The 20,375-nt window shown below is 35.2% G+C and overlaps 1 protein-coding gene across 1 annotated transcript; it reads right to left on the bottom strand.

The window, feature by feature from the left end:
- Window positions 1-1,702: 1,702 nt before the first annotated feature.
- Window positions 1,703-20,142, bottom strand: LOC105181774 (chymotrypsin-1). The gene is made up of 4 exons (XM_011138758.3): window positions 19,973-20,142; window positions 8,441-8,772; window positions 2,022-2,273; window positions 1,703-1,917 (listed from the first exon to the last, which is right to left on the bottom strand). The coding sequence occupies exons 1-4, from the start codon at window positions 20,013-20,015 to the stop codon at window positions 1,765-1,767; spliced, it is 780 nt and encodes a 259-aa protein (XP_011137060.1). The 5' UTR covers window positions 20,016-20,142; the 3' UTR covers window positions 1,703-1,764.
- Between the last annotated feature and the right edge of the window lie 233 nt (window positions 20,143-20,375).

Here is a 20,375-nt window from a genome sequence, read left to right as displayed (position 1 = left end):
AAAGAGCGGGAAAATCTATTCAAATTAAAATTGACTTCATAACTGCTTAAAATAATTTGGATTATTCATTTGTACACCTAATAGTTTTAAATCTTATCTTTAATTTGCTCTTTATTATTATCTATGTATCTTATTTTGTCCAAGATAAATATAATAATAATTGTAAGGGATTTAACTATTGAAGGAAGTTTAATATATTTTTTTATACTTAGAAGTAAATTAATAAAACCTTCTATTTGTTCGAATATACATATTTCCTTTCTATCTATCAAGACTACTAAGTTGTTCACGCAAATGAAAATATTCGAGGTGCGTACTTTATTTTGTCCAGTACTGGATTCCTGTATAAAGCAATTATCGTTTGATACTAAACAGACATGAAAATGAAAATCAGGATCACTATCATATACTAGAATGTCCCATTTTAAATGAGCCAAAAGTGAGGCAAAAATTTCGAAAAACATGAAAGATACTAAGTTGTATATGGTTTCAAAGAGGACATAAAACAACTTTATCATTTTGTTTACAGATGGCGCCACTTTTGAGATATTCACTGATCATCAATTTTCTTAAATGGAAATCCCAATTTTTTATAATATCATCTTTTTCTACCAATTAATTTAAACAACGTTTGTCTAAAACATGTTTTTATTTGCCTAATATTCTTTTTAATATTTAAGGAAAACTTGGTAACTTTTTCAACATTTAACTTACGATATCTTACTAACTATTTGTCGAAAAAGAAAATAGTATAAGAACTTTTTACTTTATTTAATTTCAAGAATATATTGCTACAATAGTGCCCTAACTTTTATTAACTTATCAACTTTTGGAAATTTCAAAATTATCAAATTATCTCTTGTCTGAAGAAGTGAAAAGGAAGAAAGGAGAAGAATTTTATAAGATCCTGTGTAGAAATAAGAAACCGAAATACTTAACTGAAACAAATGTCATTTATAATAACTTAAAGCATTAGCTCAAGGAAGAGCAGGAGAAAATTTTAGAACTCCGGAGTTAATACTGAAGAGGAAATGCTATAGAAAGGAGTTATCGAGACGATAATTTTTAGGAAGGGGAACAGTGTTATATGCATGTCGCGCAAAGTATTGCAGGGTATATTGATTCACCGGTGATAGTCTTCCAGTAACAGAGTTAACAGTTTCCATCAGCTGTTAATATTGAAAGAATAACAAATTACAAAGTCGTGCTCAAGCTGTTAAGTTGAACAGTTTTGTAAATAACGAGAAATAACGAGTCATTTTTGATAAAAAAAAATGTGTTGCGATTAGTTTGGTTGCACGATCTACTATTGAGCGTAAAAAAATAGAATCCAAGCGTATGGAATCCAAGTGATCCTATTTTTCCCATATTTTAACATTTTCATATTTAATTATCCTAATAAATTATTCATCTGTATTCATGAATCATTTTCGGCTATGGTAAAAAAAATTAAAGTAATAAGAAAACGAAAGAATGCCGGAATTGTTGGAAAGGATTAAATAAATAATCGTCACTATTTTATATTATTCGTCAACGTTTTATTTCATTATTTTAAATATGATAAAGTTAATATAGTGCGACCTGATCTTTGCGAAAATACGATAATTTGACCGAAAATTTTTCAATGGACTAAGAAACAATAAAGGAAGTTTTTCTGATGCAAAAATGGTTAAGTAATAATTGAGATTAATTATACACAATATTGTGGTGCTCAGTTAATAACGTTTATTGAAACATACAGTACATATATAAAAAGAGATAAAATTAAATGCCGGATACAATTGACCTGATCCAAGAGGAGTAAGGGTGAACAGTGGTGTATACGTCTGGAATACCGTGGGCACATGGCATTCCACCAGAGACTAAGCCGACAATGGTTCCATCGATTCGCGAAATAACACCGCCACCGCTGTCACCCTGAGATAAAAATATTATGTTATACTTATCATCTATGTTTATTAAAGTAATATATTTTTACTGTGAAATATATTAAACATTTCATTATAAATACGATTACATACATTGCACGTTCCAACTTTAGCACGGATGAGAATACAGAACTCTAATTTATCAATTTTCATATAACGATGGTATCTTTGACATTCTGATGCTTCCATGCTATTCCCTTCTATTTTCCTTAAATCATTATGCACACGTTGTCTAAATCCTTGTGCACCCCAAGTTACAACCTTTAAAGGTACACCTGGTATAATATTTTTAAATGGAAGCTTAACTGGCTTTTGACGCTCGTTGAATACCATGGGTTGAGACAGCTGAAAATATTTTATTTTAATAAGCTAAACAATAGTATTAGTCTGATTATATTTAATGATTTAATACACTCGAATTAATATAATATTTATTGACAGCAAGAAGAAATATATTGCAAATCAATGCATGTTATATGCAGAGTATCGGTCTTAATATATAACAAAGTTCATGTCCGAATAAAACGAATCAAACTGAGTAGAATAGTCTTTTTTCATTTTTGAAAAAGTTACGTAAAATTTCGAGTTATTGATAAAGAAAAATTAACTAACTAAAGTGTACACGATGTCCTGGAACCATGCGATCTCATGAAAAAAAATTGACTGCACGATTATTTATTTGCAATGATCAGTATCAGATGACAGCGAAAGACGGAGAAAAGATGTAATAGGCGCGTAAACAATCGTTTGTTGTCCAAAATCCTATACCAATCGTTGCTAAGAAACAATTACGCAGCCAAGTTTTTTTTTGCACGCGATCGAGCCAACTCACTACATCGCGCGCGCTGATTTGCCGGTCTTTTTTCGTTAATGATTTGAAATTTTATATGATGGTTCATAAAATGAATAAATAAAGAACTTTCTTTACTTCTGAGGGGTGTCTAACACAAAACACGCAATGAAGCGACTGCCTCTTACAATTAGCGGTAGTAGCTACTGGTAAGTAGTTAAATAGTAGTTGAGGACGTAACAATGACGCGGCGCCGCGCGAGAAATTGTTTTTCGATACGTCGAATAAATTTTCGGTAAGCTCGCATCTACAGAGCCCGTCTCACAACGTCGCGCGCACTAATTTACCAATATTTTTTTATGAATAACTGGAAATTTCACATAATTGTTTACAAACTGACAAGGGTCCTCGTATTCAGACATGTTCTATTGATCGTTTATATTGGTTATTGCGTATCTTACATCAGACCTTGTATACGCATACAAACTTTGTCATGTGTTCTGATGGACAATCTGTATATTTTAGAACCTGTTTGAACATGCTTAAATGTACATAATAAATATACAGAGTGCCCTATAATACACTCTGAGGAGACATACTACTGTGATCAAAAAGTATTCTAACTTTATTTTTTAAAAATCGCGAGTAAACTGTTAATAAAATCCGTTTGCTTTCTTAAGTTGGTACATATGTCCTTCACATTTGGTGAAAAAATCATGGCGTTCCTTCAAGCCGTTTGAAAGTGGTAGTTGTTTATGTCAGTGAAGATTGTTGCGCACGGCGATTTTTACGATGTCGAAAAATATGGAGCAAAGAATTTGTTTGAAATTTTGTGTTTCGAACGAAATTTCATTCACAAGCGCATTCAAAACGCTGCAAAAAGCTTATGGCGATGATTGTTTATCGAAAACAAGTATGTTTGAGTGGTTTAAGAAGTTTCAAGAAGGACGAGAATCCATTGAAGACGACTCACATTCTGGAAGACCATCAACGTCAACGGATGACGCTCACATTGAGAAAGTGAAAGAATTGGTGCTCCAAAATCGTCGATTGACTGTGCGAGAGAAAGCAGATGAAGCTGGAATATCATTTGGATCGTGCCAGCACACAATCCGTAAGAAACGACCGGAATTGTGGGAAAACAACTCGTGGATTTTGCACCATCGCGTACCTCGACACTTGTGCGTGAATTTCTGACAAAAAACTCAACGAATGTCGCTCCGCAAGCACCGTATTCACCAGACATGGTCCCCTGCGACTTTTTCCTGTTCCCCCTACTGAAAAACCACTTTGCGGACAGCGTTTCGAATCGATTGAGAATATCAAAGAAAAATCGCTGCGTGAATTGAAGGCCATACTGTCTGCCGCGTATGAGCGATGTTTCCAAGACTGGATTAAACGCTGGCATATGTGCGTTGTAAGCAATGGGGACTACTTTGAAGGGAACTATAAGAATTTTGATGATTGAATTGTAATTTTGATGTTTAAAATTAAAGTTCGGATACTTTTTGATGACAGTAGTATAACAGATTAAGACAAACATAAAACTTTCATACCGTTTTGTGTTTTTCGCAATAATTATCGAGTTATTAATCATGAAAATCTGACGAATGAGTGTGCGCTAACATAATATTGGAGGAGCATTTCAGCCGCTCGAGCTGTAGCGCAGCTCAGTCGATTCAGTAACTGTTGCCAACGCGCGGTGACACATAGGGACAGTAAGATAAAACATAAGTAACGGCGCATTGTCATTTCCCTCGCCGCATGTCGGCAATAGTTGTTAGATTGATTAGACCGCACTATAGCTTGAACGGGTGAAATGCTTCTCTAATACTATCTCGATAACTAATACGCGCTCATTCGTCAAATTTCTAAAATTAATTACTCGATAATTATTGCGAATATCGTAAAATAGCATAGAAGTTTTAGGTTTATCTTAATCCGTTCTATGCTCTATGAATGCCTCGGAATGAATTAAGGGGCACGTATATATCTTTTGGCGGTATCATTATGATAGATAATATTATACAGGGTGTAGCAAAAGTCTGGAAACACTTAAATATCTCTTAAAAACTGAATTAAAAAATAAAACGTTTCAGACAAAAGTTGTAAGATTTAAAAAGACGCATTGAACGGTAATATCCGCTTTACTTTGGGTGGCGTTGCCAAAGTCAGGTCAAGATCAACCTGATATTTGTAAATAGAAACTCCCACTTTTTATTACATATTCTTGTAGCTTAGCTCGAGAGCTTTTTAAAACGCTATAACAAAGTTTTTTTCGTTAAGTACTTTCCGAGTTATGAGGCACGAAGGTTGCAGCACCGCCGACATTAGCATTACCCAAGATGTACCGCGTGGAGATTGCACGGTCGAATTTACATCTCGTGTGTGCGTGTGTGTGTGCGTGCGTGTGTGCGTGCGTGTGTAAAAAAGTGAATGAGTGAGTGATTGAATGAGTATGCGTCTACAAATATAAATGTTCGAATTGTTGACCTTCTTCAATTCGACACTGAAGCAGTCGATCATGAAAGCTCCTACTAAGATTTTCCAATGTTTCGGAGGTAATTAATGCCAGTTTAGTGGTAACTCGGTGTTGCAAATCATCCAAATTTTGAGGTTTTGTTTTGTAAACGCGATCTTTTAAATAGCCCCAAAAGAAAAACTCCAAGGGATTCATGTCAGGTGATCGGGGTGGCCATTCGATTGGTCCCCTTCTTCCTAACCATTCAGGAAATTTCATTTCAGGAAAAATGTCATTTAAAAACTGTCGTACCTGCAATCCAAAATGTGGAGGGGCACCATACTGCTGAAACCAAACTGTATCAAAATTTAAACTGGAAATATTGCGAATAACAGAAATAATATCGATTGATATTTGATATTTAAAAGATCGCGTTTACAAAACAAAACCTCAAAATGTGGATGATTTGCGACACCGAATTACCACTGAAGTGGCATTAATTACCTCCGAAACATTGGAAAATGTTAGTAGGAGCTTTCATGATCGACTGCTTCAGTGTCAAATTGAAGGTCAACAATTCGAATATTTATATTTGTAGACGCATACTCATTCAATTGTTCACTCACTCACTTTTTTATACACGCATGCGCATACGTACACACGCACGCACGCACACACACATACACGCACACACGCACGCACACACGAGATGTAAATTCGACCGTGCAATCTCCATACGGTACATCTTGGGTAATGCTAATGTCGGCGGTACTGCAACCTTCGCGCCTCATAACTCGGAAAGTACTTAACGAAATAAAACTTTGTTATAGTGTTTTGAAAAGCTCTCGAGGTAAGCTACAAGAATATGTAATCAAAAGTGGGAGATTCCATTTACAAATATCAGGTTGACCTTGACCTGACTTTGGCAACGCCACCCAAAGTAAAGCGGATATTACCGTTCAATGCGTCTTTTTAAATCTTACAACTTTTGTCTGAAACGTTTTTTTTTTAATTAAGTTTTTAAGTTTTTAATATTTGAGTGTTTCCAGACTTTTGCCACACCCTATATATCAAGTATTCAAATTAATTTGGTGCCTTTACATTTCGTGCATTATTATTCCGTTTCAAAACTAAATAGTTCTTCGCCATTTTGTAGTTCGTAAATGTATACGACTAGGTTTTCAAAACATTATATATTTTGGCGAAGCAGGTGACATAATTTCACAAAACAGCAATGAACATGATGGCACGATAAGCAGCATTTGAGACACATTTCTTTCGCATTTTAATTAAAGAAAAATACTACTGAAGCTATGGAGATGATTTGTGTCGCTCTGGATGAAAACTCTGTAACACATAAAACGTGTAAAAAGTGGTACAAGAGATTTCGGAATGGAAATTTTGATCTTTCGGATCGACAATACCCGGGTCAACCACAAAAATTTGGCGACGAGGAACTCGAGTAATTGTTGACTGAAGACTCTGCTTAAATTCAACAGGAGCTTGCATTACAACACGGGGTTACTCAACAATGTATATCTCATTGTCTACATCAACTTGATAAAATTCAGAAGGAGAATAGATAGGTTCTGCACAAGCTATTTAAGCTTAGAAAACAAAAAGCGAAGATCCGGCAATGTCTTTGCTGATCTAATTTAAAAGAAAAGATTTTCTGTACAAGATCATTACGGGTGATATAAAATGGGCATTATATTGTTGTGTACGAGGCACAAGGAGTGTGGAAGCGTCCGTTGTCCGCGAGCCTTAGGCATATGGATTTTGACAGTTGAAGGATGTTTGTCTGGACGACAGGAGTTTGTTGAAAAACAATAGCAGCGGAGTCTATCACGAGCCGTCGCCGCGAGCAGACGTGACTTAGACGTTTCTTTTTAATATTGTTCAGACGAGAGGATATTCGTGAGTCTGTACATATTGGAAGTAAAGCGGTGTTCTTCTTTTCCTCTAATCCTGTGTCAGTTCATTTCGCGGATCCGGTACGCGCGAGACGGACACGCGCAACAATATGATAATCTTAAACGCAAAAAATTATGATAGATCCTAGCCAACTGTCGACATCGACTACGAAGCCCAATAATCATGCAAAAAAGTTTTGCTAAATATCTGGTGGAATACGAAAGATATGCATTACGAGTTGCTGGATCCTGGCCAGACTGTTACTGTGGAGTATTGTCAACAACAACTTATCCGTTTGAGTGATGCGTTGGAGTAAAAGAAGCCTTATATTAGCAATGTAAGTAGGCAAATGATTTTACAGCACGACAACACTCAATCATATGTCACAAAAGGGACAAATGACGTCATTTACACATTGGACTGGGAATTTTTCTCTCACGCGACTTATTCACCAGATCTCACTCCATCGGACTACCACCTATTTCGATCGCTGTAACATCATCTAATTGATAAGCACTTTAAAATAGTTGACGAAATCCGAGAATGCATCGATGACTTTATCGAGTCAAAACCACCAAATTTCTTTTGCGAGGGCATTCGTCAGTTGCCCGAAAGATGAAGTAAAGTCATCAGAAATAATGGAGTTATTTCGAATATTAAACGTGTACTTGTCTTTTTATGAAATAAACTTCGAATTTCATAAAAAGGGCACCAAATTAAATTGTACACCTAATATTAGGGCTGCTGGAAAAGTTTCTGCAATCTAGTACTTGCAGTGGCGGCACCCTTTTGCTACTATCATACCCGTGAAATTAGACGTTTCTAACCTATAATTTGGTTGACAGTTTGTAACCAGTTGTCAACTAGTTTTGTTTGCACAGTATTTTAAAAGAAGTTATTTTGTGAGAAAATGGAAATCGAAATCGTCGCATCATTCTTCATCATGACAACGCCAGCTGTCACTCAGCACGTCAAACCGTTGATTTTTTATCCAGTAAAAATGTCGAATTGATGACTCGTTGTCTGTTTTCACCTGATTTATCACCTAATGACTCTAACCGTCCTAAACATCAAACATAAGATGCGTGATGAGCGATTTATGTCGCCTAAAGCAGCTGTTGAAGCATTCCGAACATTGGTTTCTGAGGTTACAGCCTCAGAATGGAAAAAATGCTTCGAAAATTGGTTCGAGCATATGCAAAAGTGTATCGATCTTAAAGGTAAATACTTTGAAAAACAATAAAGCCATTTACCGAATTTTACATGTTTTTTTCATATCGTTTGCAGAAACTTTTTCAGCAGTCTACGTATTTACGTTTTCTTAAACGTCATAATCATATTAATTACCTTAAGGATACCAATGTCACCGCCTGGTGTTCTACCCGAACTTTGTTGGTAGCCAGGATAGTAATATGCTTGCTTTACTCGGTGTCTTTGTCCATTATTGTCTATCATATTATTGTACGTCGAACCACTAACAACGGTTACAGAACTCAGCATATGAGGTATAGCCACGAGCTCTGTTACGCAATGGGCAGCGGTAAGAATAGCATCGTTATTAATTATGCTACCAGAACAAAAATGTTGTCCATTCATTTGTATAGACACAGCATGTGCATTTTCCTGTATAGCAGTACGAGTTCCTCCTACCAATTTCTCCGGTTCTTCTGCATAAATGCCTACAATATAAAAACATTTTCAAATTTATCCTGAAAACAACTCGAATTTTCATGTACATTTATATTACAAAAGTTAAAATACACAAAATTTCTAATTATTCGTTAAAAATTTCCGAGAGTTATAAATTTTGTATTCGCCATATTTTGTATAAAAAATAATAACCCGCAAATGATATAAGATACAAATATCTTAAATTATTGTGTTTCTTAAATGCTCATATTTTAAAAGTTGAATTTTTAAGTAATCTTATTAAAACAAAATTTATTTCATTTTTTTTAAGTGTTGGATATGTACACTGGGGAGCATTATATCGTGCTGCGTCAGGGGAAGTACTTTCAGCGGACCCGAGGTAGCGCCGGCCGAGGAGCCACCCTCGATTCGTCGGGGGCCTCCTCGGCCGCCTCGGGCCCGTCACCGTCTGCGCGGAGGGGGGGGGGGCGACGGGCTTAAACCTGCCTCCCCCCGCACGACGGTAAGGGTAGGTAGAGGGGGAGTGGCGGCCTGTTTAGAGGGGACGGGCCCGGGGGACTCCCCCGCTCCCCTCCGTTAGAGAGGAGGGCTAGGAGAGAGGGTGGGTGTCCCGTCTCTCCTGTAGTTAGGACCAGGAGACCAACCCGACCGGGCAACCGGCCGGGACACCACGCCCCTGACTCCCTTTGTGGGAGGGAGCGCGGCATTTGGGCGAGGGGCTCCTTGAGAGCCCTAGAGCCAGAGTGTCGGGGAGGGAGTGCAGGCGCAGTTCCTCCGATTCCCCACACTCCGGCCCGCCTGGCAAACACTCCGGTAGGGTTTTAGCCGGTAAAAGTCTGGCACAACCCCCGCCCCCTTAAGGTGGGGGTATCCATGAAGATTTCCCCACCGTGATAAAAAAAAAAGGGAAAGTACTTCTCCTCCGGCGGTCCCTATCTACTGCGTACTTTCTCCTCGTTTCCTTCTCTGGCGATCGGATCGCTAAAGAAGGAAGCGTGGAGGAAATGTAAGTGGGGGCTGCCGAAGGAGAAGTATTTCCCCTGATGCGGCACGATACGGTGCTCCCCAGTGTATGTTATGTAAACAATTTGGGTATACCATGAAGTCAAATATTGTTGATGCAAGAAGCCTCAAGACGCGAGATTTTAAGTTTAGGTTTAGGTATTCTCTAGGAAACTTTTCGACGACAGTATATGTTTTTCCAACAAATGCGTTATTTATCTGGTATAATCTGATTTTATATGGTACACACAATCGCCATAATTGTCGCTATTGCTCAGATTTCAATTCGAGAAAACTTCATGAAGCACATTGGGGAGCATTGTATCGTGCCGCGTCAGGGGAAGTAGGGGAGACCGGAGCTAGTTGATACAGTTTTTTTTAATGAATTTTTTAAGCGTAAGTAACAAATGGAATATAAACGGTATGAGAATTTTTTAATAACTACATGCATATACAACACAAAAATTATTTTTTCAATTGAATATTTCTATTAACTTTGTTGCATCAATGAAAAATATATGGCGACAGCATTTGTAACAACTAACTTCATGTATGAGGTCAGTTGTTACAGTTATCGGGATCAGTTGTTACAGATCTCTGTATTTCAAAGAATATATTTAATGATTAGAAATAAATTAGAAATGTGCATAACATAATTATTAATATTTTGCAGATAAATATATATTCATGTAGCATTAGTGATATAAACATAAATATATTTATCAATGGTATAAACATAAAAGCATATTTGTCAATTATTTTAATTGCATTAGTGAGTTAGTGCACTTACTGAACTAGTGCAGTAAGTTACAGTAAATAGCTGACCGCCTTAACAACAGACCCTGTAACAACCAGCCCCAGCTCACCATATTTACATATTTTGGTTATTCTATAAACAAAAGTATATTTCAAGCCGTCAATATAACTAAAAATTATTATTTTTAAAATGAAGATTCTAAATAAACTGTTGCAATCATAATATAATGACCAGATTTATTAACATAATATATACGTTTGATTTATTTTATTTTTGACTTTCAAAAACTAAAAATGTTTTTTGTTTCTAAAAATACACTAATAAGCCTGAAATAACTTATTACAATCTGACCGCAATGTTTTTGCAGAATTACTATATTTTTTATGCAATTTTACTGTTTGTCATTTTGCAATAATTTTAAATATATCAACGTGCCCCGTGTATCAACTATCCCCGGTCTCCCCTACTTCTCCTGACACGGCATGATATGTTGCTCCCCAGTGTATGTGTACGTATACACACACACACACACAAGGTGAACTAAATAAAGTATTACATCTCAATAGCTCTGAAACGGTTGAATCGATTTTAATATCCTTGGGTTCGACTTTCTCGGCCCAGTGTGCTCTTTCATGTAAGTTTATTTTCATTTTCCGCAATTGCCCTTTGTGGGATAGAGGGTACCAAGCTTCGTTTTTTTTAAATGGACACCTTCAAAGAATTTTAACGTTAGTGGATTCTAGATTCGAAAAGAAATTACTTTTATTCGAAAAATTGTCATACAGGGTGTCCCACTTTAAAGGACCCACTCAAATATCTCAGAAACACTGCGTTATATCAAAAAATGCTTAAGACAAAAGTTGTTTAGCTTGAAGGGGGACATAGGGCAGCGATAGCATTTTGTTTATAGATGGCGCCACTTTCAAAATATTTACTGATTATCAATTTTCTTAAATGGAAATCCAAATTATTTATATCATCTTTTTCTACCAATTAATTTGAACGTCTTTTGTCGGAAACATTTTTTTATTTGCTTAATAGATTAGGTTGGGGAAAAAGAAATCCATTATTTTTCCGCTAGATGACTTTAGTAGTATATATATAACGTGATGTATTAATCGCATAGGTTAATATTTATACTCGTTGGAAAAGTGACATTCCGTACTAAAAAAATTCTTTAACGTTTTTGTGATTTGTCGATTAAGTTGTGAGTTATAGCACGTAAAAAGATGTACGTCAATAAAGAGAAAATTCGGTATATTTTATAATTTTGCTTCGATAAAGGCGAAAATGCAAGCCAGGCGGTTGAAATTGTGAATGGTGTTTATGGTCCCGATATTGTCACAGCCAATCACGCGCAATTTTGGTTTCGTCGATTCCGTCCTGGTAATTTTGATGTTAAAGATGCATCTCGCACAGGTAGGCCCGTTGTCGAAAATGTCAATAAAATTATGGAAATGATCGAAGTAGACTGGCATGTTAGCAGTCGTAGTATCGCCCAAGAGCTGAAGATCGACCACAAAACAGTTTTAAACCATTTGCATAAAGCTGGATTCAAAAAAAAGCTCGATAATTGAGTGCCACACGAATTGACGCAAAAAAACATGATGGACCGAATTTCAATCTGCGAAGCCTTGACCAAACGGAACGAAATCGAGCCATTTCTGAAACGGATGGTGACTGGGGATGAGAAATGGAATAGATACGACAATATTGTGCGAAAACGATTGTGGTCAAAGCGCAGCGAAATGGCTCAAACGGTGGCCAAACCAGGATTAAGCCAGGGAGGTTTTGCTGAGTATTTGGTGGGACTATAAAGGAATCATCCACCATGAGCTGCTTTCATATGGCCAAACACAAAATTCGGACCTCTATTGTCAACAATTGGACCGTTTGAAGCTAGCGATCGACCAGAAGCGGCCAGAATTGGTTAATAGGAGAGGAATTGTTTTTCATCAGGACAATGCCAGGCCACATACGTCTATAGTAATTCGTCAGAAACTCCGGGAGCTTGATTGGGAAGTTTTGATGCATCCACCTTATAGTCCGGACCTGGCACCAAGCGATTCTGTTTTTGTCATTGCAAAACTTCCTTGATGGTAAGAAATTGACCTCAAGAAAAGACTGTGAAAATCGCTTAGTCGAGTTTTTTGCAAATAAGGACCAGGGCTTCTATGAAAGAGGGATCATGAAATTACCTTTAAAATGGCGACAAATTGTAGGACAAAACGGTGCTTATTTGACCAAAATCGAACAATCCTAATAACTATGTTAAATAAAGCCTTGAAATAAACGAAAAAATAATGGATTTCTTTTTCCCCAACCTAATATTTTGAGATATTTAAGGAAAACTTGGTAACTTTTCCAACATTTACTTTACGATATCTTGCTAACTATTTGTCGAAAGAAAAAATAGTATTAGACTTTTCTACTTTATTTACCTACTTTATTTATCTACTTTATTTATCATTCTACTTTATTTATCAAGAATATACTACTATAATAGTGCCCTAACTACCCTACTTTGATTAATTTAATAAATTTGAAATTTCTGAAGGTCGATAAGTTAATAAAAGTTAGGGCACTATTATAGTAATATATTCTTGATAGTAAATAAAGTAAAAAAGTCTAATACTATTTTTTCCTTCGACGAATAGTTAATGAGATATCGTAAGGTAAATGTTGGAAAAGTTATCAAGTTTTCCCTAAATATCTCAAAATATATTAAGCAAATAAAAAAATGTTTCAGACAAAAGTTGTTTAAATTAATTGGTAGAAAAAGATGATGTAATAAAAAACTGGGATTTCCATTTAAGAAAATTGATAATCAATGAATATCTCGAAAGTGGCGCCATCTATAAACAAAACGCTATCGCTGCCCTATGTCCCCCTTCAAGCTAAACAACTTTTGTCTTAAGCATTTTTCAATTTAACGCAATGTTTCTGAGATATTTGTGTGGGTCCTTTAAAATGGGACACCCTGTATGACAACTATATCATTTTGTTTACAGATGGCGCTACTTTCGAGATATTCACTGATCATTGCTTTTTTCAAACAGAAAACCTATTTTTTATTCCATTTTTTAATCATCTTTTTCCACCAATTAATTTGGACAACTTTTGTCTGAAACATTTTTCCCTAAAATGTCGTGTTTACAAAAAAAATCGAGTGATACGGATAATCTGTGACACCGTGTATATTATTTGTTAGCAAATTTGTATAAAAAGAGAACACTTTCAACTGTCAAATCGAAAATATTTCTAAATCGAAAATCTAAACTGTCTTTAGCTAATTTAGCTAATACACGAGTTTGCAATAGTTTCAAAGTTTACGCAAAGGCTTCCTGGACCATATGATTATTGGATGATAAATCCTTGGATTTGAACATGTTCTCCGAGGTTTAGAGGAAAACTAACGACGGCATCGTGTTCGGCAGGTCAAAATTCTATAGAAATGATGTGTTTTGTTCGTTCCCCACGACGAGCCAAAATCGATACTTTTTACCCGTTGTTCTTTGATATAACAGTTTTGTTGTTAGTAGTTACTTGGTCAGTAATTACTTGGCGAAACGACTATCACGAAGCAAATGTCGTCTTTCGACAACGTTATGGCAAAAGTCATATGGCTTTTTATCGATTAAAAAGACGCGTCCATATTACTCGATCTGTAATTGTTTACACTTTCATCAGTTTTGGTCTGTAGTACACGGACGCGTTCATTGGGTAGTAAACAGGACGAAAATTGGTGAATGAATCCGTTAGATATGAATGCTTGGATTTCCACACCTCGAACAATTTTAAATAGTTCTAGCACGAAGAGTAATGATTTTAAAAAAACAATTTTTCGAATAAAAGTGACTTCTTTTTCAACCTAGAATTCCCTGTTAAAATTTTTTGGAAGTGCCATTAAAAAAAAAGAAGCTCAGTACCCCCTATCGCCCACAAAGGGTTTATAGATGCGGAAAATGAAAATAAGTCCACATGAAAGAGCACATTGGGTCGAGAAATCGAATTCAAGGACATTATAATCCATTCAGCCGTTTCAGAACTATTGAGCTTTATTTGTTCCACTCTGTATATACAGGGTGTCTTATTTTGTAGACAATTTTTATAGACTTGTGGAGACATAAGGCTCGTCTACATTAGCTGTAAGAGTACAGCTGTAAGGTTGCAAGACACGAAATGAAATATTTTCATTCGCTGACATCTTACGTTACAGCCATACAGCCTTACTCTTACAGCTAATGGAAACGAGCCTTTAGAGTGAATTAAGACAAATATAAGTCCCATACTGTTTTGCGATATTCACAATAATTATGGAGTTATTAATGACAGAAATCTGAGGAGTGGGCACGCGCCGACATGGATAATTGGAGAAGCGTTGTAGCCGCTCGGTCGATTCAGCAACTGTTGGCGGTGCGTGACGAGAGGAAAAACAACGCACCGCTATTGGTGTTTTATGTCGCTGCACCTATGTTTTGCCCCACGCCGTCAACAGCTGCATCGACTGGGCCGCGCTGTGGCCCCAGAGGCTACGACGCTTCTCTAATTGTTCATCTCGGCGCGCGCTCACTCATCGGATTTCTGTAATTAATAACTCGATAATTATCGTGAATATCGCAAAACAGAGGACTTTTATATTTGTCTGACTCGCTTTATATCTCCATGAACTCTGTAACAGTTGTTATGAGACACCTTGTATGTTGTAATAGGATGTGCGCGTGTGCGTGTGCGCGTGTGTGGTGTGTGTGTGTGTGCGTGCGTGTGTGTGTGTGTGTGTGCGTGCGCGCGCGCGCGCGCGCGCGTGTGTGTGTATGTAGGATGTTTGGTAGCTCATGTAGCCATAGCTAACGGAGACAAAGATCTGATTGAGGTAAAGGAAAAAGTCGTTTTACGATATTTGCGATAAATATCGAAGATATCCAATAAATATTGCAAGAGCATTGGAATCATTCAGGCCATAACGCGGTCCAGTGAATTAAACAATTGTTGTCGGCGCGGCGAGGAGAAAATGTTACTCATGTCATTTCACTATTTATACGTCTCGATCGATTAAACTGCGCTATGGCCCAAACAGCTATATGTCTCTTCTCTCTTAGTTCACGCTCATTCGTCAAATTTCTATAATTAATAATTCAATAGTTGTTACAATTATCACAAAATAGCATAGAATTTAATCCGCTCTATGTTTACACGAATTCCTAAAGGAGAATTATAAGACTCTGTATATAAAGTATTCCATTTTAACTTAGACATCGAAATATCTCAAAAACAATTCATTTTTGAAAAAAAAAATGTTTCAAAGAAAAGTTGTAGAGTTTGATGGTGACGATCAGATGAGCTACTTAGATTTTGGGCTTTATTGGATCTAAAATCTAATTCATCTAATCTAACTCTATAACTTTTATTTTTCGTCGAATATGCATTATATTCGAGATGTTTTAGTCTCCAAGTTAAAATAGGACGCCTTGTATATGTATACTCATCCGCAAAAAGAACGAGCCACTAAATTTTAGCACAGTTTTGTAATATCTTTCAATATCTTTCAATAGTGATAACTCATCGTATTGAGATGAAACAAAGCTCAAATTAAAGTTTGGACATTTCTTGTCAAGAATATTAAAGGTAGACTTTGATTAATGGGAAAAAAAGTTTGTCTTTTAACTGCTGCACTGTTCAGGGGAATCGGTTCTCTGGTACAAAAATATATGACGTTTAAAGTTCATTTGTTTCCTAACAAATCCATATTTTATCATTTTTCTATTATCTCTTTTGATAAAGTTATGCCGTTTTGAAAAAAAATATTACAAAGTGGACAACCTTTTCTTGTAAAGTCCGCGGTTCAGAATAAAAATTATCGTGAAAAACTTTTACAAAAAGGAAATTAACATGTAACTCGATCAGGATGTGTGCATGTGTGTGTTTAAGTTTAATAGTGCGTATTGCCTCCTCTCGTATTTAATAATTCTTCTGTTTGTTGGGGCATACTGTAAATCAAATTTCTGATATCTTCTTTTTCTACATTGTTCCATTCTTCTTGAAAAGCGTTGCGAAGTGGTACTAACGTTTGAGTATTATGTTTGCTTACATTTCGTTTCAACATGCTGTCCATAAATGCTCGATAGGATTCATATCCGGACTTATAACATTTTCTTCAAAACGGTATAACTTTATCAAAAAAGATCATAGAATAATGATTAAGATATGGATTTGTTGAGAAATAAATGAACTTTAAACGTCATATATTTTTATACCAAAGAACCGATTCCCCTGAACAGTGCAACAGTTAAAAGACAAATTTTTGTTCCCATTAATTGAATCTATCTTCCGCTATTTTATAAAATATTTATTACTGATTAATTTATTTTTAGGTTTCTGGTTGTTGACAAGAAATATCCTTAATTTACTTTAATTTGACAAGCCTTAATTTGAGTTTTGTTTCATCTCAATATGATAATTTTCGGCTGACAAGGAGATGTCAAGACATGTAAAATCGATAATTGAATGAGTCATATTTCATTCGAATGGGGGAATTGAGTACATAAAAACCCTAAAAGAGTTTGCGTACATGGGCCTTCGTTTGTGAGAAATTTGCAATTAAAAAAACAGCTATATGTTAAGTGTAACTTGGAATCAATAAGCGTGAAGCGCGGTAAGTGCGGAAGCTAAGGCGCGCGCTAGTATTTTGTCGTCTACGTCCGAGGAGTGTTCGAGTCCTCGCAGTGCCAACTTTTTTTTTATAATATTATGTATTACTATATTTTATAATATTTCTATAATATTTTAAATATTTTTATTATTTTTTATAGGACAAAAATATAATGCACACATATAAATAATATCTGTCTTATTATATAAAAAATAACAAGAGTGAACGTTTTAATTATTTATTATAAAATTCAGACATTGCCGTACATTTTCCTTTATATATTGCCTCGAACATGGGACACGAATAAAATCGTTCTCTCTTTTTTGCCTCTTCGTAAGAAAAGTTTCTATTGTTATAACAGGTATTCGTTTGCGCACATGCATACTATGATTTCAAGAAAGCGTTAGGGCTACGTGGACCTTTTTCTCGGTTAGTATTCTTTTGAATATTGCAGTAAGGAAGTCACCGTTATAGTGTGTGATCATATATGCTAACAATAAAAATGGAATCAAATGTGGATCCATCATTAATAGAACACATTTAAGTGTTAGCAAAATCTGATATATCAAAAAAAGATTTAACTGACAATATCGCATATTTTCGAGGTAAATATTTTGTATATTTTTGTAAACATTAAAAATACACAAAAGATATGACTTGCCCATAATAAATTTTTTCACTGATACGTTATTACAATTTAATTTGATTTATGCCGACCCACCCAAAAAATTGTTGTAAAGAAGTCGCTGGAAAATTATTTGAAACTTTTATTAAAATGTTGAGTAAATGTACAGTCCCTGACCAAATTAATAAGACGCACCTTATATTCTTTTATTTTTCTAATTAACTATGTTATTTATCCCAATTCTACTTGATTGAGGTAATTGAATTGTGAAAATAATGTTAGACAATTGTTTTTAGTATTCAATTACGCTTTTACCGACGTGTCACGTCACTAGCTATCAAATTTCGCTTTTATCTTTAAACAAGTCATGACACGCGCTAGTAGAACTGTCGCGCGCTCCAGGTACGGACGTGTTTGGAGACAATGTGGCTGAAGTTTTTAGTATTTACTTGTTTCTTTACTTCGAATTTGTTCTTTTTAAAGTAAAATAGGTGTTTTTAAACACAAATTATTGATTTTTACCTTTACAAATATGGGTAGAAAAAGTGACTTATCATCATCACAATTGTGTTTCATTTATGTCTGTAATCCCACAATGAGTTATCAAAATAAGTTCAAAACATTTTATTCAAAAATAACAACTTGGCGAAGCTCGTATAATTGATTTAGTGAAAAAAATCTATTAATGCATCTATTAATTTGGTCAGGGACTGTATATTGAGCGAAGAAATCGAATATTTTTTGCCAAGAGAAAAAGAAGAAAATGTCGAACAAGAAGCACAGGAAAAAGCCACGACATTAACATGTGAAGATGAATACGTATCACCTGCTAAAATAACTATTCGTGAGAGAGTGTCCTTTGATATGAAATTAAAAATTATTACGACTGCAAACGAACATACGCAATGGAGTTTCAAATATTTGCTAAAACGATTTATTCTTGTTATTTTTTACATAATAAGACAGATATTATTGTATATGTGTGCATTATATTTTTGTCCTATAAAAAATAATAAAAGTATTATATTCTATAATATTATTCTATACTATTAAAAATATTATAGAAATATTATAAAATATAGTAATACATAATATTATAAAAAAAAAGTTGGCACTGCGAGGACTCGAACACTCCTCGGACGTAAACGACAAAATACTAGCGCGCGCCTTAGCTTCCGCACTTACCGCGCTTCACGCTTATTGATTCCAAGTTACACTTAACATGTAGCTGTTTTTTTAATTGCAAATTTCTCACAAACGAAGGCCCATGCACGCAAACTCTTTTAGGGTTTTCACGTACTCAATCCCCCCATTCGAATGAAATATGACTCATTCAATTGTCGATTTTACATGTCTTGCCATCTCTTTGTGAGTTATCGGTATTGAAAGATGTTAGAAAACTGTGCTAAAACTTAGTGGCTCGTTCTTTGCGAGTGAGTGTATATATATATATATATAGGAGTGTATATATATAGGATGTCTAACATAAGACACGGAATTACCATATAAATATTAAAGCATATCATTCTGAATATAAGGACCCTTGTCATTTTGCAAACAACAACGTGAAATTTTAGATTATTCACAAAAGAAGATTAGCTAATCGGCATGTACAACGCTATGAGACGTGCTTTGTAAACACGAACTTACCGAAAATAGTTATATACATTTATAAAATGATAGGAGTTCTCGTACTCAGAATGACATGTTCTGACGTTCTATATGCTTATTACGTGTCTTGCGTCAGACACTCTGTATAATAGATACGTGTGTATATAAATTTTTGTATAAGTATATTTCTTGACACATGTAAATGTGAGGTTTCGAAATTTCACACAAGAAGATTATAAAACAAAAAATGAATTTATATAGTAACTAGAAGTTACCATATATTATGCCTTATACAGTTGTGCAATTTACATATAATTCTTTCACATATATAACATAGAACTTAGGATAGGAAAATGCCACTTACATTCTTTTATAAAATAAATGAAAGTGTAAAAAGCAGTATAAAATTACAATTAATTATACAATTACTTATGCTAAAATTATAAGAAATGGTACTAAAATTTATATTATACTAAAAACCATTTGATAATTCAAGTGTAATTAATTACAACACTGTGTGTGTGTGTGTGTTATGTATTCGTTTATCTTATAAGAATATGCAATATATGTAATAAGTTAACTCACCAATGAGCGCCAATGCGATCAGAATACACGAAAGCCGAATCATCGTATAGCAATTGCCGTCCTCTTTGCCTACTGTGCTTGGTAGACTTCAGCAAGTACAGTAACAAGTGATATACAGAATACAATTTATACACTCCTCGAAATATGTACACAGCTGATACTAATACGCAGCTATTCAATTGTTATCTTTGACGACATATCAATTTCAACTTTTAACATCAATCGCACTTGCGTAAACATAATGTACAACAGTGAGAACCATAGATGACTTCAAAATGATATTTGTCTTTTAATTTAATTAACATACGAAGAATATTGCGAGGATATTACATCATTATTGTGAGAAAAACTGTCTTCATGGAAAAGGTCATTCATAATAACCATAAGGAATAAAAATAAACTA

Source organism: Harpegnathos saltator, unplaced genomic scaffold (assembly GCF_003227715.2).
Source record: "Harpegnathos saltator strain DR-91 unplaced genomic scaffold, Hsal_v8.6 scaffold39, whole genome shotgun sequence".
Lineage (NCBI taxonomy): Eukaryota > Metazoa > Arthropoda > Insecta > Hymenoptera > Formicidae > Harpegnathos > Harpegnathos saltator.
This window is presented reverse-complemented; position numbering and strand designations above follow the sequence as displayed.